The 24,660-nt window shown below is 39.9% G+C and overlaps 1 protein-coding gene across 1 annotated transcript; it reads left to right on the forward strand.

Moving 5' to 3' along the window:
- Positions 1–315: 315 nt before the first annotated feature.
- Positions 316–23,623, forward strand: LOC135209271 (inactive hydroxysteroid dehydrogenase-like protein 1). The gene is made up of 7 exons (XM_064241978.1): positions 316–520; positions 1,778–1,900; positions 4,684–4,794; positions 5,561–5,778; positions 20,444–20,573; positions 22,538–22,635; positions 23,294–23,623. The coding sequence occupies exons 1-7, from the start codon at positions 346–348 to the stop codon at positions 23,357–23,359; spliced, it is 921 nt and encodes a 306-aa protein (XP_064098048.1). The 5' UTR covers positions 316–345; the 3' UTR covers positions 23,360–23,623.
- Positions 23,624–24,660: the final 1,037 nt, after the last annotated feature.

Here is a 24,660-nt window from a genome sequence, read left to right on the forward strand (position 1 = left end):
CCTTTTATTCTACCTTCTTTCATATTCTCTTTCTTCGTCTTACTTTCCAACCTCTCCTAACACTTGATTCATAGCGCAACTGCTTTGAGGTTTTCCCCCTGCTGCACCTTTCACTGTCAATTTCCATTTCAGCGCTGAGTGACCTCAAAGGTCCCGGTGCTTGGGCCATGGCCTAAGTTCTAGATTCAACTTGTATATTCAACGACATTGATCTAGAGAGGCAGACGCGCAATCCACGTTCCACTGGAGATAAGATAAGCGTTAAGACATTGATCTCCAACGAGACGCTGTTTTGCGCTGCCCAGCGCTGTCAGTCAGTTCTCCCCCAACTGTTAGCTAGTGATCATGTCCCTCATCGGCGATAATGGCGATGATGGTTTTGTATTTTATATCATCGGCAAAATAGCTGTGGCAGTTATAGTTCTGAAAATGGTGTGGATGGTTTGTCGCTTCGTCTTTTGTCACGACATATCCAAATTGTATAAGACGAACTTGAAGAAGAAATACGGAGGCTGGGCAGGTAAGTCTCTCACGGTTTCACCGGAGGTGAGGCTCGGGTAGTACTATAGGCTTATGAGACTCTCCATCTTCAGAAAAAAACATGAACAAGTCTCAAGCTGACTCAGGATCAATTGTTGCTTAGGCTTCTGGCAATATTTCAAAGCTACCTTAATTTCATTTCTATTTGTATTTAACCAAAGAATGTCATAGTATGTTCATTCACGTTTCATTATCAGCCTTTATCATTTGTTCATGTAAGAACTGGAGTGTTTCCTGTGTTTGATTGTAGTTGCTATCTCGGATATTATGCACTGTTTAATTCACTCGAATCTCCCTAAAAACATATTTTTTAGCCACGTATGTAGAGATTGCCTATAATATTTGTTCCATTTACGTAAGCGATCCATTATGTAATATATACTGCATATATATATATTTAATCACAAATTCTTTTTAATTTCGGGTTCATTATACCGCTGAAACCACTTCCACTCAAGGGGTGTTGCTGTGAGGGATAAGTGATTCTTCACAAGTGGGATTCGAAACGATTGAAGTGAATCGGTTTCTAAATTAAATTTGTTGCTTAATAATTGTAAATCTAAATCATGTAACTGTATATGAGACAAAAGTTTATATAAATTCATTTATATATGTATATATATATATATATATATATATATATATATATATATATACTATATTATATATATATATATATATATCTATATATATATAGTATATATATATATATATATATATATATATATATATATATATATAATCTGGAGCAATGGCAACATGTTTGAAAGCTCTTTGACAGGGTTGTTGGTAGAACAGGTTGCTTTTATCTTAAAGAATTCAAATTAATTAAACTATTGGACAAACAGGCATCTACATCAGTGGCACTTTATATATATATATTATATATATATATATAATATATATATATATAATATAGATATATGTATGTATACATATATATAGGATATATATATCATATATATATATACATAAAGTGCCACTGATGCAGATGCCTGTTTGTCCAATAGTTTAATTAATTTGAATTCTTTAAGATAAAAGCAACCTGTTCTGCCAACAAACCTGCCAAAGAGCTTTCAAATATGTTGCCGTTGCTCCAGAGATCCGTAAATGTTTCTAATTGTAGTTAATGCTGCTATATAATTGCACGCGAATTACTGATAGTTTACTGTAACCATGATATTCCAATCCACGTTCTTCTTCTTCCTTGCCCTGTAGTATACCATTATTTTGACAGTGGTGACGGGGTCGACGGACGGCATCGGTAAAGCCTATGCTCATGAGTTGGCTGAAAGCGGTCTCAACATCGTACTCATTTCAAGAACTCTTGTGAAGTTGGACGAAGTGGCTCAAGAAATAAGTAAGTCTTTGGAGGTGAAGTGTGAGTTCTCTTCTCTTCTCTTCCGTTTTCCCGATTATTTTCACCGTTTCGCTCCATGACACTGATACTGACACAGTGTTGACTTCCACCCTAATATTATTTCCTAATATACCTACACAATCAATTCATGTTTCATATGAAGGTTATGATGCTTTGGGGTTCAATGGAATTCATGAGGATGGATATTTTATTGCACATGTTTGTACAATAGCGCTCCCATCATGGCTCAGCGATACTAATTTTTGGTCTCTTTTAATGAAATTGTTCTTGACTTTATCTTTCTCTAACCGACATTCTACTTCCCATCACCTTTGATCTAGAAGTTAGCCACCTTTTCGTATGGTCCATGTGATGTCTACTCATTTTGAACGATTATGAGAATAACTACTAATATGGAATACTCTTGGAAGTGTTATTTTCATTTTCACGGGATTTTAGTTTCTGAAGCTGCTACAATATAGCTGAAATCCATCGACAGTTATGTTGTCTACATCTTTGTCTCTGTCCACAGGTTAGCTTTCAAGTCTCATAGCCCAAGAGCCCTGTGGGTCTCAGGGACCACCTCAGTCCAATAGAGTGTAAGATTACTTCCATGCAAGAAGTGATTGGCATCAATATAAACAGTCTAGGGAAGAAGATAACCCTAATACTTGTATGCAGATCTCCCCACCAACCACAAATGTCCGATGAGGAGCTGTATGTACTACTAGGACAAGAGATAAACAACAAACTCTGCATAATAGTATACTGGGACCCGGTGATCTCTGCATCAAACGCAGAAGGAAAGAGACTTAGATTTTGTAAAAAATGAATTCCTCCACCAATGGGTTGACAAACCTACTAAAGAAAACAACATACTAGACATCGTCCTCTCAACAGAAGATAACCTAGTGTCTGACCTTTCAGTAGGTGCAAATCTAGGCAAAAGCGACCATAAAATGATCTAATTTCAAATTAATGTCCAACATAAAAAAGAGAAGAAGATATTAATGAGATTAGACTACCGTCGACAAGACCTAAAAATGCTAAAGGAGTACGTTGAAATCTAGCGTATGACGATAACACAGGCATAGACAAGTACTCGGAAGCCTTTCTAGAGGAATACACAGAAAAACGCTCTAGATGTATACCATTAAGGCAAATACTAACAAATGGCAATCCTCAGCCTAAGTGATTCAACAGAGATATTAAAAACAGAATAAGAGAAAGAGACATTGCACAAATCAACGAACCCACATCAACACCAGAAGAAACAAGCAAGCATAAAGAATTCTGTTGAATGGTGGACAAATTAGTAAGAAATGCAAAGATAAATGGATAAGAGAGTTGCATCAGTTTGTGAAGAAAACCCAAAAGAATTCTTTGCACATTTTAATAGTAGGGAACCAATAAAAAAAACTGCATAGGTTTCCCAAAGGGCGATAGAGGTAACCTGGTGAACTCAGACTTAGAAAAAGCAGTTATTGAATAACTTTTTTACTAGTGTTTTCACAATTAAAGACACTACCTCACTACAGGAACCTAATTATGAAGGGCCAGAACCATTGGACAAAATAATATTTACAGAAGAGGACATTAATAACAAAATAGACAGACTTAACAAGTTCAAATCTCCTAGCCCGGATGGGATTCATTCAAGATAAATTAAAGAGCTAAAAGAGGAGATAGTTCCTCACCTATATAAACTCTACAGAAAAAGTGCAGAACAAAGAAAGGCACCAAAAGGATGGAAACTAGGTTTTGTGCCCCCAGTTAACAAAAAAGGTCCAAGAGAATAGCCGGGAAATTATAGACCAATCTGTCTAATGTCAGTCATTTGTAAGATTTTTGATTCAATAATTGCATATCAAATTGTGTATCACATTGATAGAAACCACTTGTTGTTAAACAGCCAACATGGTTTCAGACATTACAGATGCTGCCTATCAAACCTCTTAGAGTTTTTCCATAACATGCTTGGTATGTACGACAGTAGTAGATCAATAGATATACTCTACTTAGATTTCCAAAAGGCTTTTGACAAAGTTCCACACAAGGAACTAATGACAAAAGTTAGAGTTATAGGAATTTTAGGAGAAATAACAGACTGGATCGAAGACTGGCTAACTTATAGAAAACAGAGAGTCGTAATAAATGGTGAAGAATCAGAATGGGCAGTGTAACAAGCGGAGTTCTTCAGGGTTCTGTACTTGGCCCCCTCTTGTTATTAACTTACATCAATGACTTTGATGTAGGCTTAATTAGCAGGATAACCAAATTTGCAGATGACACCAAACTAGGTGTAAATGCAGCAGGCCCAGATACAGTGGAAAGTTTAAGAACTGATCTAACGAAAATAGGAGAGTGGTAAAAAAGATGGCAAATGCCTTTTAACTTGGATAAGTGTAAAGTGTTGCAAATAGGAATACGATGCCAGGATACCAGGCTTCCTTTTCCCCACCTATTTGTGCATCCTACGAGACACAGCTGAACCATTGCTTATAGATAAGTCGCAGATTAACTTGAATGATCAATGTTCTTCTCATAAGGTACAAGAGGGGGAAATGGCTTTTTGCCCACCAGCAGTGTTATTGTTTGGAAAAGACGTGCTGATGACGTCACGTTGATGACTCCTATTCTAATTCTTATTAGCAAACCTTTCTTATTGCCCTGTGGATGTTAGGAAATGTTAACTTCAGCGTCTGACTGAGCAACCTTTCAGACGTAACTAGTCTGAGCAAAAACTTTCTCGTAGATTTTAACTCTTCTTCCTTTTTTTTCAGGAGTCAAGCACAATGTTGAAGTTGAGGTGATCCAGGCAGACTTCTCCAACGGAAGAATGATTTACGATCACATTGCGGACAAAGTGTCCAAGAAAGATGTCGGAATTCTGGGTAAGGCAGAGTTTGGGAAGTATTTCATATTCTTAACGGTATTTGAGATTTTTTGGGGTTATTTAAATTTTTCAGTTCTTTTCTACATTCTACACGGATATTCCAAATTTCTTTGGTGTTAAGTTTTTCATTTGATTGATATGTGATACCTTTGATGATTCAAGTTTTAGACGGCCCGAGCCTGATGAAAAAAATAAAAAAAGAGCATTATTGGAATTCATAATTCATAAGTTAATACTTTGATGGGAGTGGTAAAGACTACAACTTCACAATATGTTCATTGGTTTCACCTTTCCTAGCTTTTATTATCATCATTATAAAAATCATTAATATCACTCTTGTTAGATTTGGTTCTTCATTTGAAAAAGTGTTGCTACGTACTTTTCAGCTAATACTATTCCATCCACAGATGTTATTTGAGGTTATTTTTGCAAGCCAAAATATCTTTTACCTTTCATAAATTTCAGTGCTTACAACCATGAATTTCACCTGAAATTGCTATTGATGCTATTTCTTATATGCCAATTTTGAAGCCTTGGATGAACTCTCTCCCTTGTTTTATTCACCTAAAAGGATGCTGCTTTGAAGCTTGCTTCTCAAGCAAACGGTGGCTTAGACATCTATATGGACATTTATTCTTCACAAATATTAATTATAGCAATAAATTGAATGCAATGTAGTCTAGACAGGAGAGTGCTTTTGTGTAAGACCTATGATTTTCCCAATCCTAGTGAGCGATGTCTATTGGGTTGCTCGTATTCAACAGTTAACAACGTGGGCGTCTTCGCCACCCCATCCAAGTTCGAGAACATCACTGAAGACGAGATCTGGAATCAAATCATCGTGAACGTGGCTTCTGTTCCTGCTATGTCCAAGATGGTTCTTCCTGGAATGCTGGCCAGGAAACGAGGCCTCATCGTGAATGTTGGTTCATTATCCGCCGTTGCTCCCTTTCCATACTTCCAGGTTTATGCCGCTACAAAGGTGGGAATGACTTCATGCACCTCCACGGTACATACACACAAACACACACACACAATAGAATTTCCAGTTTGGAAGAACACAGAAGAAAAGAATATGAGCTGAGGGCTTTACCAAAAGAGGAAATTTTAGATTAAACTCTTTGGATAACTAGAATTACATATTTTTACAATAACACAAATCAGAAGATGGGAATAATTAGGATAGATGAAAGGGATCCTGTTGGAGCACTAAATTATGATGGACAGATGATAACTGTATGCCGGGATTTCACTTTAAGGGCACCGTCAATCAAATTACAGTCGGTTTATCACCGCAATGAAAGCACAATCAAAGCAGAAGGATCCACAGTGAGAAAACTTTGTCTTCGGTGCAGAATGCATGTGATTAACCGACAAAATTAGCACAGTTAAGGATTCAAGGATGCATTGAAAGTGCCAACAGATCCTTGGATATAACACTGTTGAATTCACTTATGATCACAAGTAATAACAGTTCGGTCTGTGTGAGAATTGTGTTAGAAACACAAAAAGCAGGCTAGCAAAATATACTGGACTGGAAGTCAGCCATATGGTCTGGGAAATGGCTCTTAGGGATTGCGGCTCATAGGGTAGTAGGTGTTAGGACTGCATCCGGTGTGCCTCTGACAAGAGGTGTCTTGCGTTGTTCCTCTCATTCCTTCACCCAGATTAATTTCCCATTCTTGCAAGAGTCGTCTGTTTTCTATCGTGCTGCCTTGACCTCGTGTTTCACTTTATTGACTGCATGCTAAAATGCTAGGCCCACATGGGTGATCTCGTGTCAAATGGTCACCCAACTTTCTCTTTTGGTGCATGTCCTGGCTTAGTGCCTCCTATGGCGTTGATTCAGGAACTCCCTTAAGTAGTTCCTAGTGCGATCATATGATCGTGGATTGTCTCCATGGGCAGTGAAGTGACCTGGAAAGGAGTTTTAATGCAGTCACATGGTCTAGGATGGGAATGAATGACCGCCAAAAAAAAAAAAAGAATAGCAAGAGCTTTGTAGGAGAAGCAAATTCTCTACAACCGACTGTTTATGTTGACAGTGCTATGAAACGATTTTAGTTTAATTTCTTTTGAAAATGATGTTCTTGAAAGGAGAGCTGGATTGTGAAGAAGTGTCCTTTGTTGCAACTCCACCAAGAAGTTGACATATCACACCTCATATTGGGTGAGAATGTGTAGAAGCAAGACAACTTCACTTTAACAGTGTATGCTTCCCTTGTTGCTCTAATAAGCTTAGAATTAGTATTTCTGTGGTAAAGTATAACTGCAAGTTATTTCACTTTAGTAATTACATAATCACGGAATGGAATTGCTGCTGGGACTAAATGACTCGAGAAATGTTTATCATTAAGCTAAAGCAATGTAGTTAGGAAAATATTAAGAAAATACTTAATGTATGCATATCTCTTGACTCAAAGTAACAACATAAGATTAAGTTTACAAGGTTATTACTAGAGTGACAACTAGATTTAATCATGCACTTGACTATAGGGTTAACTTTGTTATGCAAAGTATGTGGTTAGTTTGCCTTGATAAGGTGGAATAAATGAGGTACTTGTGGGCTTATGTTAGGTGATGCCATGGTACTCGGGTATGACGGAGTATGGTGCCAGACATGGCACCAAAGTCGCCTGAGCCTAGTGGCTTTTATTAAGTAAAAGTTAGAGGGTCATACATATAGCTGTATGTTGTGAGAGTCAGGAACTCATGGAAGCCATCCAGTCTGATGGTTGGCACTTAGGATGATAATAATAATAATAATACAAGAGTAATAACTAATGACAAATGATAGAATCAAAGAAGGAAGGATCTTACGCTTTCTAAAGGAGTTAGTATTTTGAGTAGAAATAATGTGACTTTTCACTCTGGAGAGAGTAAAATGTTACTCTGGTGGATGGGTAACAGGGAGCCATTGATAAGGGTGTTAGCTCTGATGCCTCAAAAGGACATCAGTGATTTTATTTGCACCCTTGATTTGCTCGATTCTCAAACTGAAGTCATGGAGGCCAGTGCATCAACACATTAAACATTTGTTCTAGTTCCTGAAAGTTTTGAGACACTTGAAAGGGTTATGATCAGTTAAGACTATTAATGGGAATTTATGATCAGCATGATAGGACTTGAACTGTTGCATGGCCAGAATCATACCCAGAACCTCTTTTTCTATAGTGCTGTACAAGGTTTGAGCTGAGTTGAACTTCTTGTAATAGTAGGCTATTGGGTGCTTAACCTCATCCTTTTCTTGGGACATGACTGCCCCAAAGCCAATGTCACTGGCATCAACTACCATGCAGAAGGGCTGGGCATAGTCAGGGGTATGAAGAACTGGTTGACTGATGAGTACTGCCTTGATGTGGTCGTATGCCCTCTCACACTCAGGTGTGCAGTGGAGGGGCTGCTTGCCATAAAAGAGGTTAGTTATAGGGACAGCTGCATCAGCAAAGTTGGGAATGAACCGTCAGAAGTACTGGACCATCCCGACGAAACATTGATCTTCCCTCTTGGTCCTCTGGTATGGGATATCCTGAATGGCACAGAGGTTGGCATCTTTAGGCATTAGTCTACCATTTCCTACTTAGTCACCCCAAATTGGAACTTCTTGAGGTTGGCATCTTTAGGCATCAGTCTACCATTTCCTGCTTAGTCACCCCAAATTGGAACCTCTTGAGGTTTTTAACCAGGTTGGCTTTTGTAGGGCAGTGAGGATTTGGTTAATGATCTGTAGGTGCTCCTCCCACGAGTGGGTGTAGGCAACTATGCTTTCTAGATATGCAACACAGTTTTTTGTACCTGCCAGGATCTTGTCCATCAGCCTCTGGAAACAGCTAGGTGCATTCTTTAACACGAAGGGCATCACCTTACACTGGTAGGGGCCAGTATCTCTTTTCTAAGATTTTGCTCAAATAGGGGGTACTGCCCAGGCTGTCTAAGCAGGCTTCAATTCTCGGAAGGGGGTATGGTTCTGGTTTGGTTACTACGTTCAACTTCCGAAAGTCAATACATAACCTATCTCCCCCTCCTGCCTTAGGAACCAAAACTACTGGGGGGGACCACTCACTACGGCTGTCCTTGATAAGACCTTGATAAGTTGGAGTTGTACTTGTTCCTTGATCCTCTTTTCCTTCTACAAATTGACTCAGTAGCAGCCTTGCGCGATAGGAGTGACACCTTCCCGCAGATGTATCGTACATTCCAGGATGTTGATGCATCTGATGTGGTCCCTGGGTGACCTGCAGGTGTGTGCTTAACAGTAGTTGTATGTCCTGTCGCTGGTGACTGAAGTCCTGGGGTAATGGGCTCGAGGTTGAATATGACTTTGGAATTTGTTGAGGGGGACATTATCATAGTGATGGTGCCCACAGAATTTTCTACAGATTATATTTTGGTAAGTACAGATTTCTACAGATTTTTTCATGTACATATAAAAATTTTTGAGAAAAAAATCTGGCAACACTGCCCACAAGGGCCCCGGGAGCAGGGAGGGCTTCTCTGGTTTTCTTTTTCTCTTGGGATAGGTAGGGTTTTAACAAATTAATGTGCAGTCATTTAGCTTGCCTATGCTCACAGTGTAGGTAGTTCAAAGTGTCTCACTTCCCGAGTATCTTGTGGGGGTCCATGACCTGAGTTTTGAGGGGCAAGTGGCTCCTGTCTGCAGCACCAGAACCTGGTCTCCAATATTAAAGGATCTATTTCTGGCTTTCTTGTCAAGCTTGAGCTTGACTGTCTCTTGAGTGTCTGCCTCTGTGTCTTGAGTGACAGCCCATGCAACCGGAAGATTCTGCTGGATGTTGAACAAGTCCTTCGCCCAGTCTGCTTTTGTCTGTTTGGCCCAGGCTTTGTACAATATGTCTAGGGGCCTTTGGTGGAGTAAGTGTAGGGAAGTTTGCACCCTATGGTCTTGGAGGATGCCTGGCATAGGGCATAGGGGAGGTTCCCCTCCCACGTTGTTCCTGCTTCATGTTCTAGTTTCACTAGAATAGAGATGGGTGTTTGGTGGAATCTCTCCACTTTTCCTTGCCTTTCAGGATGGTAAGGAGTGGAGTTGAAGTGTTTTATGCCATGGCTGGCCATGCTGTCATGGAATTATTTAGACATGAAATGTTGCCCTTGATCACTTTGGATTGTGGTGGGAACCCAAAACGACAGAAAAATTGTATGATGGCCATTACGGAGTTCTTGGATACCAGTGAATCGGTCTATGATAGTAAAACAGTGATTGTGTCCTGTCTAGCTCTTGATACATCCCTGGGGCATATAATAATTGATGATGACATCCTGGAAGGGGACGCCAACAGAGGCAATGTTCTTAAGAGAGGCCTTGGGGCACGAGCTTATTATGAAGGCCTTGACAGCCTTTTATAGGCCCAGCCAGCAGAATCTTCCTTCAATGGCCTGGATGGTTCCAGGTGACTCTGAAGTGTCCTCCGATGCTCTCAAGTGCCACTCAGAGGAGGTGTTGCTGTAGGGACGAGGGGACTACTACCAGACGGGGATGACCTGAGCAGGCTCATGCTGTCCCCAGATACTCAGTTGAGTACCTCATCCTGTAGGAGGAAGTTTTCCTTTACCAGATCCTTAATTTCTTCATCATCAGTGATAGCTACCGAGTGAAGGCAGCGGAGGGTGGCATTCTCCGTCTGGGCACAGATAAGTTGTTCCCTGCTTAAGGTAGGAAGGGAGGCATCTGCCCCAGTGGTGAAGAGGGCAGCTGCAGGTACGGAGTCAGATTGGTCGAGTGGGGTGTCAGGCTGTTCCTGTACCCAAGGGACTTTTGATAAGGAGAGATTGGCAGGTAGCGGACTGGCACCGGCGTTAGGTACCCTTCTTTGGGTTTGTCAGGGGTCGTGGCTATCATGCAGTGCAGAGGGATCAAGATGTCCCTCCACTGGACAAGATTTTGGCCCAGGAGAAGGGGGCATCCGGTTGCGAGAGACTGGACAATTTAGAAGCTTCTCTTTCTCTGGAGGAATCACCTGTGGTAACCCATAGAAAAATTGTAGGGAGGTTCTTGGAATCACCATTCACCCAGCAGATTTTCATCCACTTGTCTTCATGAATGGTAGGACTGGGAGGCACTTGCTCCTGAGTAATGAGGCTGACCTCTGACCTGGTGTCAATGATGTTTGGCAGCATTCAAGGTGGAGTGGAACCATTGAGGGGCGCTATGGCATCAAGGCCTATCCACTCAGCAGGCTGTTGGGAGCTGACATGAGTGTGAACTGCTTTGGGTACAGCGTATTTTCGACAATGCCTATATTTTGTGAACGTATGATCTTTCTGGCTACAGTCCTTGCAAATTTCTTTGCTAAAGTCCTTTTGAGTTACTGCTCCCTATGGAGGGAGCAGGCAGATTGTTGTTTACCAAGAGCCAGACTAGGATCAGTTGGGGGTGGTCCCATTGTGGAACTAGTGGGCGCCTTTGGCGTAGCCTTGTCCTTCAGACAGCACTATTGAGGTGCCCAACCTCCTTACAATGGACACACACAGGTCTCCTTTGAGGATGCCCATTTTTTTTTTATCTGATTTAGTCTGAAGGTGAGATAAGGGGGACTCATCTTCTGTCCCACTGAGCTGATGTAAGGATGGAATATGTCCCATTTGTCCACCAAGTGGCAGCACTTGGCAAACATCTTGGGGCTTTGTCACAGAGGTGAGTGGTGAGAGCACCAGAGGCACAGTAGAAGTCTTTGGCCTGTATGCGCTCAAACAGGGAATCGGAGGTGGAGAAGCATAGGGCTTCTACCCAGCACTTGAGGGAGTGGATCTTGTGGTGAGCCCAGGTGGCCCAGGTTTGACCTGCTTCCTTGGGACAGCCTTGCCAATGCTGTCTCCAGCACTCGGGGGTGATTTCATATTCCTTAGTGATGCCTCTTGGACCTCCTTGAGCTTTCCTTGGTTGTCCGAGGAAAGGGATCGGAAGGCGACTGCACCCTTTCTGGCTATGAGCTTCCCCAGAATCAGGGAAACTTCTGTGGGACTGGGCATGTAAGGGGAGAAGACCTTTTCTATGTGGTTGAGCCAGGCCTTGGGGTCGGAATCAGTCCATTTTGGGATTAGGGTCAGCTGTTGAGGATGAGCTCATGTGCCCTTTGTTTCTCCCTCTCTTCTCTTTCTTTCTCCCTTTCCTGTCTTTCTTTCTCCTCCCTTTCTTCTCTTTCCTTCTTGTCCTTATCATTTTCCTTCTTTCCTTTTTCCTGTTCCTGTTTAGCAGCAACTATGCACTTGCTGACCCAGGTGTTCAGTATCTCTCCTTTGAGCTTCAGGTTTTGGGGAAGTTAGTAGGGACATCTTCGAAATCTCACATTAAGCACAGTATGGACTTTATGGATAAAATTAAGAAAAAGATTGACATAGGTTCTATGTACAGCCTAGATATAGTTTGTTCATTCACGAATGTACCATTAAGTTTCGTGCTTGATAACTTGAAGAAATGAGTCTCAGATAACATTTTCAAGCCACCTGTGCACATAGATAAACTTTGTGATCTTATTAGTGTAACTTACCCAGTAATTATACAGTTGTGGTTTCTGCTCAACAGCAGCTTAAATTCCTGAGAATTCATGGTTAAAAATTTCTTCCTCCTGTGCCCAGTAGATGAACAGGCCCCTCCCACTACCTGGTAGGAAGAGGAACAACTACATGAAAATATCTCAATTTTGTTTCTGTAGTCCTAACATGTTGTAGGAGAGCAGGACTAACATGTTATAGGAGAGCAGCTTGTTTTTCCCATCAAATCTTACCTTGTTGTTTCACTGCGGTGAAATATTTAGGCTTGTAGTTTTTATTTTGGTTATTATTTTGCATCTAATTTTTGTGGTTTTTTGTTAAATGGTTTATTGGTGTCTATTTTTTGTTTTTTTAGTTGTTCAACTGGTTTTTCTCTCATTGAGAATTGCCAATTGTGAGCTTGTTTGGCAGTTCTGTATTTGATTTGCCGGCTTATGTTATGGTTAGTTTACTCTAAGAAGTGGTTTATACTTACTGATATTATTTTGTTTATTGATTTAATTCATTATTATGTCAGATTCTAGTTCAATTAGTTTTAGGTATTGCAGCAAAGGCTCCAATACTAGAATGACTAAAGCTTTGTGTGATGTGCATACTATCTGTGCTACTTGCAGAGGTCAAGATTGTTCTATTAATAATACCTGTTAAGAATGCGAAGGATACCTGTTAAGAATGTGAAGGATGAGATGAAAAGACGTGGAAACATTTGACTTCTCATCTTAGGAAACTCGAAAGGGACCAGAAGAGGAATGCGGCTGTTAGAGCTGAAAGTAAGGTATCTAATAATTTGACCCCTAAACAGGTGATCTTTAAAGGATCTGTTGTTGCTTCACCTATTACCAGTGTATCAGGTATGCAGGGTCCGCATCCACTGCCTTTGCTGGAATCACGGTCATCAGAGACAGATTGCATTGGTAATCCAGAAGAGATAATTGACCAGAAATTTGGACTGATGGTGTCTACTGTTACTCAACTAGGTGAGTCAGTGAGGTTCTTGATGAATAAACTGAATAAAAGTGGTAGTGAAGTGTTAGTGGAGGAGGTGGCTGTAAGGCATGCTGACGCTCCTAGGCAAAGGTCACTATCAGACTCCCCTAGGAGGTATACTGGAGTCCTAAGGGAGGTTGGTGGGGTCTGCCCACGGTTAGTCGCCCCTCTGGCAAACCTGAGCATTCTGATGTTCACTGTCCCTCATCAAGCCCAGGAACACCCAGCCCGGATTTGGGGCACTACTGGAATTATTTGAGGGACTCACGCCCATTGAAGAGACACCCCTCTTCAGTGGAGCACTCTCCTCTGCCTTATAAAAGGCATAAGAAACCTGAGAGGAACCCTCAGCCTTCCTGCAGTTTTTGGGACAGTCCCGAAAGGCTGTCTTTGATCAAGATACTCAGGATCATAAATATTTTGCTCCCAAAGGACAGATGTTGGTATCGAGGCGCCCATTGGCGCCATCTTCCTACTACTCACATGAGTGCCCAGGAGTGCGCTCACATCTGAAGTGACTGATAGCTCCTACAGGCTCCCTTACACCAGGAAGCACCCAGGTGCTCAGTGCCTGAACTACCTATTTATGAGACTTATTCTTTTCCTTTTCAGATATCTGCAACTAAGGAGGAAGAAGTTGACCCTTCGTTGGTGCTGATTAAGAGACAGCTTGAGAAGACAACTTCAGAGACTACGGCCACTCAGCCTTCTACTGATGATGATGAAGCAGACAAAATAAGCCACACATGGCTTATGTGGCACTTTTAACTTACTTTCTAGAGGCCAATCCAAATTTTTCTCTCTTGCAACTCCATCTAAGCTGCAATCGACATGTACTATGGACAATACCTCAGACTTTTCTAAGTTACCTAAGTTGGTACTTTCCTCATCAGCCTCTAATGCTTTAGAGGAAATAGACAACTGGCTTTCGGAGAAAAGGCTTCAAGGAAAGTCTTCCTTTTGCATTCCCCTTTCTCACCTTTCTTATTCAACTGGAGAAGTTCCCTCTGGGAGTGGCTGCCTCCTCCCAGTGGGACTTCTTGGGGATGATTGACACTGCTCATAAGTTTGCTTTGAATGTGGCTGAAGTTATGTTTTCAGGTTCGGAGATAGATCATCTTTGAAGAACATTTTCAAAACTATGGAAGTGATCAGTTTTCTGGATTGGTCAATTGGGGCTGTAGGTAAGAAGATTAGGGGTTTCTTACCATTGGCTGAGGATGTCGCCGAAGACTGGCTGAATGTTATTTATTGCTCTGACAGGGCAATTAGAGATGCCTCCCATCAACTGGCTTCCCTGTTTGCAATGGGAATTTTAAAGATGAGAGATTTTTGCTGTTCATTTACTTCTAAGAATGTAACCTCTCATCAGAAGTCAGCTTTGCTCTTTTCACCCCTGGATAACCAGCACCTCTTTCCTCAGTCAGTTCTTAATGAGATTACTCTGGAGCTACAGAGGAAATCTACTCAGGAACTGCTAGCTGATTCTGCAAGGCATCCGAGAGATTGGTCGTCTTTTTCGACGAAATCTATATCTCCTTTTCAGAGAACTCCTTCCAAGGAATGAGAGGCAGTGTATGCTTCTTCTCTAAAGTGGTCAAGAAGTCAATCACCAAGTCTACTCCTAAGAAATGAAAAGACAGTCCTCTATGCGTCCGCGGGCATGAAACTCCAGTTCTTTTGGGAGAACTGGAAACAAGAAGGAGCGGAACCTTGGATAGTACAGGTTCTGAAAGAAGGCCACTCAATTGCATTCAGAGAGCAGCCACTGCTGGTAAACACTCTGATCAGATTAATATCTTACTCCGCAGGACCGGAGAAGTTTTTGGCCCTTGCGTAGGAAGTAACTTCCTAAATAATGAAAGGGGCGATAGAAAAACTTTAAGATGTCAGGTTGAAGGGATTCTGTAATCGCCTGTTTGCAGTACTGAAAGCTACAGGAGGATGGAGACCAGTCCTTGATGTAAGTGCACTGAATTTCTTCATAGAAAAGACAAAATTCAGGATGGAATCGGACCACTCACTACTTGCAGCCATCGATTAGGGAGACTGGATGATCTCCCAAATATGCAAGATGCATATTTCCTTGAGCCGATTCATCCATCCTCAAGGAAATATGTACCTGAGATTTGTTCATCAAGACAAGGTGTTTCAATTCAAAGCATTGCGCTTTGACCTAACATCTGCCCCACAGGCTTTCACCTTGGTTTTAGCTCCATTAGCAAAGTGGCTACATTTGATAGGTATAAGGATTATTCTATACCTGGACGATTGGTTGATACTCTCTCCCATGAAGGAGAAATGCATGGAGGACCTGCAAAAGACTGGAATTGACACAACATCTAGGTTTGTTGGTAAATCTGTAGAAATCGCAATTGACCCCATCTTAGAAGATTCTTTATTTGGGGATTCAGATAGACTCTCTGAATTTTCAGGCTATTCTCATCCCTAAGAGAATCGAATCCTGCCTGACAAAAGTAAATAATTTTATATCAATGCAGATATGTTCAGCAAACTAGTGGATGAGTTTGCTGGACACTGGTCTCGTCTGAACCCAGTCATAGAGTTCTTTTCCAATGCATCAGATATAGGCTTGGGAGCTCACCTCAGAGACAAGGAGATCTCTGGAATATGGTCTCAGAAGGAAAAACAAATGTGAATATACAATTGGAAATTAAAGGCGATTCATGTAGGCCTCCCTTACTTCCAAGAAAAGGTAAAGGCAAGTTGATAACAGCGCATTCAGACAATGCCACGGCATTGGCTTATATAAGGCAACAGGGTTGGATGCACTCCTTCCCTCTCTTCGAAACGACGAAGGATCTTCTTTTATGGGCAGAACAGAATGGGAGGAAACTAGTCACACATTTCATCCAGGGCTCTGGACAGAAGAGTATATGAAAGACTGGAAACTGTTGGGGAAACCATTTCTAGGTCTGTTCGCCACATCCAGAAACCACGCACTTCCCCTTTATTGCTCACCGTTTTCGGATCCTCGAGCCTGGAGAACAGATGCCATGTTACTAGATTGGTCGAACCTGGATGTGAACTCCTTTCCCCTGTTCAACCTGATAAGAGAGGTATTGAACCAGCTCCAAGCTCATCAAAATCTCACCATTACACTGATAGCACCCTATTGACCACAAAAAGAAAGGTTTGCCAATCTGTTAGCCCTTTTAGTGGACTACCCGAGGTTCTTACCAGAGCTGCTCAGACATCCCCATTTTAGAAGGTTTCACCAAAACCTATCAACTCTGGCCCTGACAGGTTTTTGACTGTCGTCAAACTCCTTCGATAGAAGGGTTTTTCAAGAGTGGCAGCTAGGGCTATTGCCAACAGTAAACGACAGTCATCTAACAATGTCTCTCAGGCGAAATGGTTGACATTTAGGTTGTGGCACAGAAGAAATAACATCTCTTCTTCTAAAACAACTATAACACAGATAGCAGATTTTCTCCTATATCTTAGATCAGAGAGGGGGCTATCATCGTTAACTATAAAAGGCTATAGAGCAATGTTAAGCTCTGTTTTTTGAGACAGAGGTCTAGACACTTCGGCAAATCGAGACATCTCGGACCTCATCAGGTCTTTTGAATGTACCAAACCTAAGACAGAGTTTGGTAGCTTGCAACCTAGATGTAGTTCTTAAGTGGCTTTCAGGACCACAGTTTGAACCCCTGTATTTGGCTTCCTTAAGGAATCTAATCAGGAAGAACCTGTTTTTAATGGCTCTTGCTACAGCTAAGAAAGTCAATGAAATCCAGACCTTAGATACAAGGTTGGGATTTTCACAAGGGAATGCAGTTTGTCCTCTTAAGCTAGGGGGTCTAGCAAAGAACGAATTACCCTCGAAACCCTGGCCAAGGTCTTTTACAGTAAAGAATCTTTCTGACTTAGTAGACACAGAGGATGATGAGAGAACCTCATGTCCTGTGAGAGCCCTTAGGTATTATCTCCACAGGACAGAAAATATCAGAGGGCCCATGAGTAATCTATGGTGTTCAGTCAAGAACACTTAAAGACCTCTATCTAAAAATGCTATCTCGTTTTTTATTAGAGACCTCATTAAACAGGCACATTCGCAAGTGGGAGAAGATCTCTAACTGTAACTTGAAAGTCAAGGCTCATCAGGTTAGAGCAGTGGCTACCTTTTTAGCCTTTAAACATAACTTGTCTCTGGTAGACATATTGCAAACAACTTACTGGAGATGTAAGTCTGTGTTTGCAATGCACTACTTAAAAGATATTGAGACCACTTATGATGATTACATGATTGTAGAGAATAAATGTGTGAAGACACATTTACTTCTAATTTTACAACCAAAGTAATCTTTGGAGTATTTACTTTTTAATTTTGATTTTTGGTGTGTGTTTATATATATATATCTTCTTCTTCTTTACTTCTTCTCTTTATCTTCCCGCCACTGGCCAGTGGCATAAGGCTGATACAGTTCCTCTCCATCTGTCTCTATCCCGAGCCATTTCCCTCGCTTCCTCTAAGTTTTGGATTTCATCCTCAAGATCCCTGACAATTATGTCTATCCACCTCGTTCTTGGTCTACCCAGCGGTCGTCTTCCTATTTGTACTGCTCTCAGTGCTCTCTTGGGGTCTCTATTCCCATCCATCCTCTTAACATGTCCAAACCATTTCAGCCTTCCTCTCTTCAACCTGGTACTGACTGGCCTTTGCCTCAATCTCACCCTGATGTCTTCATTTCTAACATAATCATCCCATTTAGTGCCAAGTATCCTTCTCAGCAGCTTCATCTCAAAAGCATCCAACCTTTTCTCCTCTGTTCTGATCAGTGCCCAGGTGGACGAGCCATACATCAGGACTGGTAGTACTACTGCATTGAATATTCTCATCTTAGTTCTCAAGCTGATTTCATGCCTTGACCAAACGTTTTTTCCCAGAACCTCAAAAGCTCTTGCTGCGCCTAGTTTTCTTCTTTGTATATCTTCAATTTGCCTCCCGTCTGCTGTTACCACACTTCCCAAGTAAACAAACTTCTCAACTTGCTTGAGTTCTTGTCCTCTGATTGTCATATCCTCCATGTGCACCCAATCATCATCCTTACTCACAACCATGATCTCGCTCTTCTTTGTGCTGATGTTCAAGCCAAAATTCTGTGTCTCTGTCTCCATCCTCATTACCATACCTACCAGCACCAGCCACGTATCAGCAACCAACGCAACATCATCAGCAAAGTCCAAATCCATAAATTAAATACATACATATATATATATATATATATATATATATATATATATATATATATGTATATATATATATATGTGTATTTAATTTTAATATATATACACACACACACACACACACACACACACACACACATATATATATAGATATATACTTATATATATGGGGATACAATCCACAATGAAGTAAAATCCTCTTGTAGTTTATAATATATATTCTTGTACAGGATTAAAGCTTTCGACCATCACCTGTGGTATTGTTCACTAAAATGTGATATGTCACCTCAAGGTGATGGTCGAAAGCTTTAATCCTGTACAAGAATATATATTATAAACTACAAGAGGGTTGGGTTTTTCTTCATTGTGGATTGTATCCCCATTTACTTAGAGGTACGACATAGTACCTGGCTTCTGTATATATATATATATATATATATTATATATATATATATATATATATATATATATATATATACATATATATATAAACCTCTCACATGCAATTTTCTCCTTCAAGCAAATTAAGTAATGTTCAAAGTAAGACATGTTCAAAATGAGATATTTGATATTCACTAAAATTATATTCATTGTTTTCATATCTATTGTAAAGTAAACTGTAGGCAAAATTCGCTCTACAGATCTCTCTCACCACTACCTTTGAGGGATTATTCTGCAATTCCATTTCCTTGTCAGGTGACTGCCAAGGCCTTGATTTTTAAACACTTATCTGAAGGAAGTGCCGATCCTTGCCCAAGGCACCAGCTTGCAGAAGGCATAGAACTGACCATGTGCTTGACGCCATATTGATGACTGCATGTCCAGTTAAGAGACCCGCATTGAATGCAATCCAGCCGAAGCTCCAGTGCCATCTGCACTGAGCAGCAGCGTAATCTCCCAAAGCTATAAGAGGGCCACACATGGACAAGTTCATTCTTAGAAGACGCTGGACGCTTGACCAGGATGTTACTGTCCTCCCTTGGTTTCTAAAGCTGCCCATTGATACTTGTGGCTGTAGTGGCCCTCGGCCCTCAGTAATAGTTGTGATTATTATTCACCTGCCCTCCTCTTCCGTCCGCTGCTCTGAAAAAGAGGAATCCATCTCCTGACAAAGGTAAAGCGCCAGGATTGAGGTTCTCTAAGCTAGTCATGTCACTGTCAGTCTTTTGCTATCTTCATTTTCCTTTCACAGTGTGATATACCTACAGCGAGACCTGTATTGCTTTTACTAGATGTTATTTTGATTTATGATTCAGTGAAGTGTAATATAATTATTTGAAATCCAAGTTATCGAAACAGAGTACATTTTAAGCACCCTCTGTACAATTCATCGATTCCTTGATCAAGTGCTTTATTTCGGTTAGATAACCCTTTGTGTTGCTTATCACAGATAAGAGTTAGTCAGCTGTGGATCTGTTCATCATTTTGTGCACAGTGGCATCCCCACTGTAATTCCCACCCTTATGGCGCCCTACGAATAGGGTTCACTTTTGTGTTTCTTCAAGGATACCTACCATATTCATTTTCATCTAATATCCTTTATTTTGGGACTATTGTTTACCTGTTCAAATTATGCTATTATTCTTCTGATATGAGCTTTTCTATTGTAAATATAATTTATTAAGCTAAACCCTAAAAGTTTACTAATCGCTGCCCCTTCTGAAGATGGTCTTCAGCAGGAATTTTTGTATATGTTTTTATCTGACCTTAAGGCTTTAGCCAGAATAGCGTTATCCCAAGGTAAGTTGCGTACATTTTCAGTGTAACCCATTTGGCTAAACCAGATCCCCTAGATAAAAAGCTATCAATATAATAATATATATGTATGTATATATAGATATAATATATCCATATAGATATATATATATATATATATATATATATATATATATATATATATCTATATACATTTATATATATATACCTCTTTTCAGGCATTTGTGAGGAGCTTTAGCAAAGGTCTGGAGTTTGAATACAGAGGAACTGGAGTCGACGTCCAAACTGTCTTGCCTGGGGTAGTTGCCACAAATATGGCCGCTTGGAACAAAGCCTTTAGCAAACCAAGTAAGTGAAAGGATAAAAAGAAGCATTTTTAAGCTGACCTTTCATATATAGTAAATCATATTACTGTATAATTAATTTAAATTTAACCTTTTATATAGAACAATTCATGTTACTGTAAAAGCAACTTTAAATATCACCCTTTTTATTAAGCCAATCGGTTACTGTACATTTGATTTTAATTTGACCTTTGATATTAAACAAATCAAGTTACCCTGTAATTAAGTTTAATTTGATCTTTTATACGCAGCAAATCATATTACTGTATAATTAGCTTTAATTTGTCCTTTTATATAAAACCAGTCAGGTTACTATATTATAATTAAGTCAAAGATAAGGTATAAAAGCATAGCCATATGCAAACTTGGTAAGAGAGAGAGAGAGAGAGAGAGAGAGAGAGAGAGAGAGAGAGAGAGAGAGAGAGAGAGAGAGAGAGAGAGAGAGAGAATTTTTAATATTATTGCACAAACGCTAACTCCATCTTATAAGGGTCCGATTAAAGTCCTTCTTTAAGAATTCCAACTGTAAAACAAAATGCAATTCAGGTTTATATTCGTGGCTCAAGTCTACAAAAACAGACACCAAGTACCTCTCATCAATGTTAACCGGGTTATATTCTACATATTTTTTTCTGTGATGTAAATTATTATTTCAAAGATTTGAAGCTGTTGCTTTCGGTCAAAATACGTCTTGAAAAATGAAAATTGTCTGCAGTCATTTTATTTGCAATTGTAATCTGATGCAATGGTTTACAGACAAATTTAATACTTCTTACATTTACATAGTGAATAAACGGCTCTTTAATCAATAAAATTTGATTCATAAGCCCAATAAGTACTTTTAAAATCTAGTTTATTATTCAGACATTTGCTATCTCTTTAGACTTCTATTGAGAATAGAATGATGATACAGTTGTTTAGGGGTAGCCAGTTTAATTTATTCTACCTTTGTGATTGTGATCGATCTTCACAATTGATGCTCTCGTCTTCTGTTCGATGAAATTCAGAAGAATAATCCGGATACTTCGCAATGTTCGTCATTCGCCTTTTTCAATACTTGTCAATCCCTCTCGCTTTCTGTCTTTATGATTTCGTTTCTCCATTTCCTATTAACTCTCGCTTGGCCTTTTTATGATGCATTTCACTTGAATGTCTGCATACCGATAATAATGATATAGAAGGATTCCCACTTTTAAGGGCAGTGCAGTGGTACCAAAAGCAACTTCTACTTCAAGGTATTTAGTTTGTACGTAGAGTCTTCTCTATTATTATCATATTCTTCTCCTCTGCATGTAGGGGGTACAATAAATTTTCAAAGGACGTGGAATGATATGATTTTTTTGCTTATTGTACTCGACGTACACGCGCGTGGACATCTCGTGATAGAATGTGTGATATTAAAAAATGGCCAGGAATTTGATTTAATACATTCTCTCATTATATGACCACCTGCGTATGCGTCGAGTAGTAAGAGTACAATAAGCAACAAAATCATATAATTTGATGGTCTTTGAAAATTTATTGTACCCCCTACCTGCAGAGGAAAATGTGATAAGAATAGTAGAGAGGACTCTACAAGCTAAATGCGTTGAATCAACAATTACATACTTTTAGTACCACTGCCCTTAAGAGGGAATCCTTCCATATTATTTTTATAATTATTATTATTATTCGCTGAACTAGAGTAAATAAAGAATAGAAAAACAAATGCAAACCGAGATAGAGAGAGAGAGAGAGAGAGAGAGAGAGAGAGAGAGAGAGAGAGAGAGAGAGAGAGAGAGAGAGAGAGGAAATGAAAAGTATATTGTAGTAATATTGCTGGCTGAAACATTAGGCAAAAGGTATATCGATGATGCGGAAACTGAAATAAAGGGATTCCTTGCACAAAACAGAGTCAGAGAACACAAAAGATTTGCTTGGTTGTAGCTACGAGGCTTCCAAGAATGACGAAACACCACTTTCTTTTAGGCCTAAGCGTTCCAACTCCTACCAAGTTTGCCCGGGACGCTGTCGCTACAATAGGTTACGCCAGTGAAACTGCTGGGTATTGGAACCATGAAATGCAGGTATGTGGTCAAGTCTGCTTTCTCTCTACTAATATATACATCTATATTATGTTTATATATATTATATACATGAATTATAAAGGTGAGTTCAATAACCTCATTATTTAAGCTTATTCTACGGCTGACCACGGTTGAATGACCTCGAATACGAGTTTCACTGCCAAGTTCCTATGTGAGTAAAGAAATTATTTCCTGGGCATATACCATAGAATGATGTCCTTGACCTAACTGAACAATTGAACGGTCATAAATTAAAAACTCATTTTTGTTCATAATAAAAACATAATGCCCATGAAGTGCTTGAAGTCATAATGCTTTTATTATGAAATTTAATCTTCGACACAGCAATCTACATTATGATACCATAAAGAGTAAACAATGAACTCCCTTCACGAAACTCCCTGAGCCCTGAGTTGTCATAGTCTCTGATCTAATGGGTTTAAACATGACAATACAATACTTCTTCCTATTGGTACCAAACTAATCTCGAACTTTTACTGATTCATTCTACATCGAACGTCAATATTTTGTAACACTGTATAAGTCAGTATCACAATAGCACTGATGAAGAGTAATGATATACGTAGGTAAGTGATTGAATACCAGATATTTGTCAAATCATGAATATTGTTGCTCAAGAAAAACTATCCCATTCCAGCTGATGTTGGCAGGAATTCTACCAGAATGGGTGGCCACGAGGTCTGCTGAATACCTCATCCGTTAAGCTCTGCTGTGACAGCCGCGGTTGAATTGGTTTTTGGGATGAAGGTTTTCAATCGACACGCAGGAAGTATTATTAGAATAAAAAGAGTCTGAACCCTGAAGGCGGGAGCTGTTCGTCTGAAGTAACAAGAAGTGGACTGGAAGACTTATCAATACTCATACTCTTGAATTACCCTAAATTTAAATAAAAAATACACCGGATGGTGCTTGATTGGAAAATGAGAAGTGAATGTCTTGTGATATTAATAATATGTAAAAGAAAGTACAGAGTGTTTCTGTGTCTCCTGACGTATATATAGTATATATATATATATATATATATATATATATATATATATATATATATATATATATATATATATATATATATATATATATATATAATGTTTTTACTTGGGAAGGGACTTTAAAATCCTAAGCAGGGGAGTTACTTTTATGATTTAACAATGAGTAAAGGACTGACTTACCATGAAAACTTACATATATGACTGAGATTGCTGGGTCAGGCAAAACATAAGAAGAAAGAGATGAGCTGAAGGCCTTACTCGACAGGGAATGTTGTATATAAAACACTTGGGTTCACTTAAAATAACATATATTTATATTGACAAACAACAGAGGAATGGGGCTAAATGAGACAGGCAAACAGAGTCCTGTCGGAGAACGAGAATAGGATGAAAAAAAAAAAAAAAAAAACTGAAGATGCCAGGGAAATCCACTTCAAGGGCACTGTAGAGTAGGTTGCAGACGTTAAAGCCACGGATCGCACAACAAATCGGAACGGGGCGTCCGTGGGTGATGGGGGGGGGGGGGGGTGGCGATTCCACATCAAGTAACTCTGTCTGTAATTGAAAGTGCATGCGGTTGCACGCCGGAAAAATGAAAGGAAAACTAGAGAAGCGCATGGAAGGCGCTAATAAGTCTCGATTTTAAACACTGGTAAAACTCTTACGATTTTAAATTAATGCACTGCACAAATAAGGGACAGGTCTATGTGGAAATTGCACTTGGAAATCGAAAATAGATCAGTAAAAGGTAAATGAATTCGTGGCTGTTGAAAAACCTCAAATGCGAGCACTTTACCTTACGTCGGAGAGATGGGACCTCGGCATAGCACCAAGATTGGAGGGAAAAATTTTAAGGGATTTAGCACTCGAAGAATACGGGGCTAAGATAAACAGTCACGCGTTTGAGATAGATTTGTATCGCGGGAGAGCGGGACGGTGGGGGGCTTTTCCCCCAAAACTGGACCTTTTCTTCTATAAATGTCATTGCATTTATAGGTATATACAAGATGAAATA

Source organism: Macrobrachium nipponense, chromosome 37, assembly GCF_015104395.2.
Source record: "Macrobrachium nipponense isolate FS-2020 chromosome 37, ASM1510439v2, whole genome shotgun sequence".
In the NCBI taxonomy this organism is placed as follows: Eukaryota; Metazoa; Arthropoda; class Malacostraca; order Decapoda; family Palaemonidae; genus Macrobrachium; species Macrobrachium nipponense.

Coding starts and splice junctions, on each gene's coding strand:
- LOC135209271 (XM_064241978.1), top strand. CDS start 346: ATGTCCCTCATCGGCGATAATGGCGATGATGGTTTTGTATTTTATATC. Junction 1,901..4,683: donor CGAAGTGGCTCAAGAAATAA/GTAAGTCTTTGG, acceptor CTTTTTTTTCAG/GAGTCAAGCACAATGTTGAA. Junction 22,636..23,293: donor ATTGGAACCATGAAATGCAG/GTATGTGGTCAA, acceptor ATCCCATTCCAG/CTGATGTTGGCAGGAATTCT.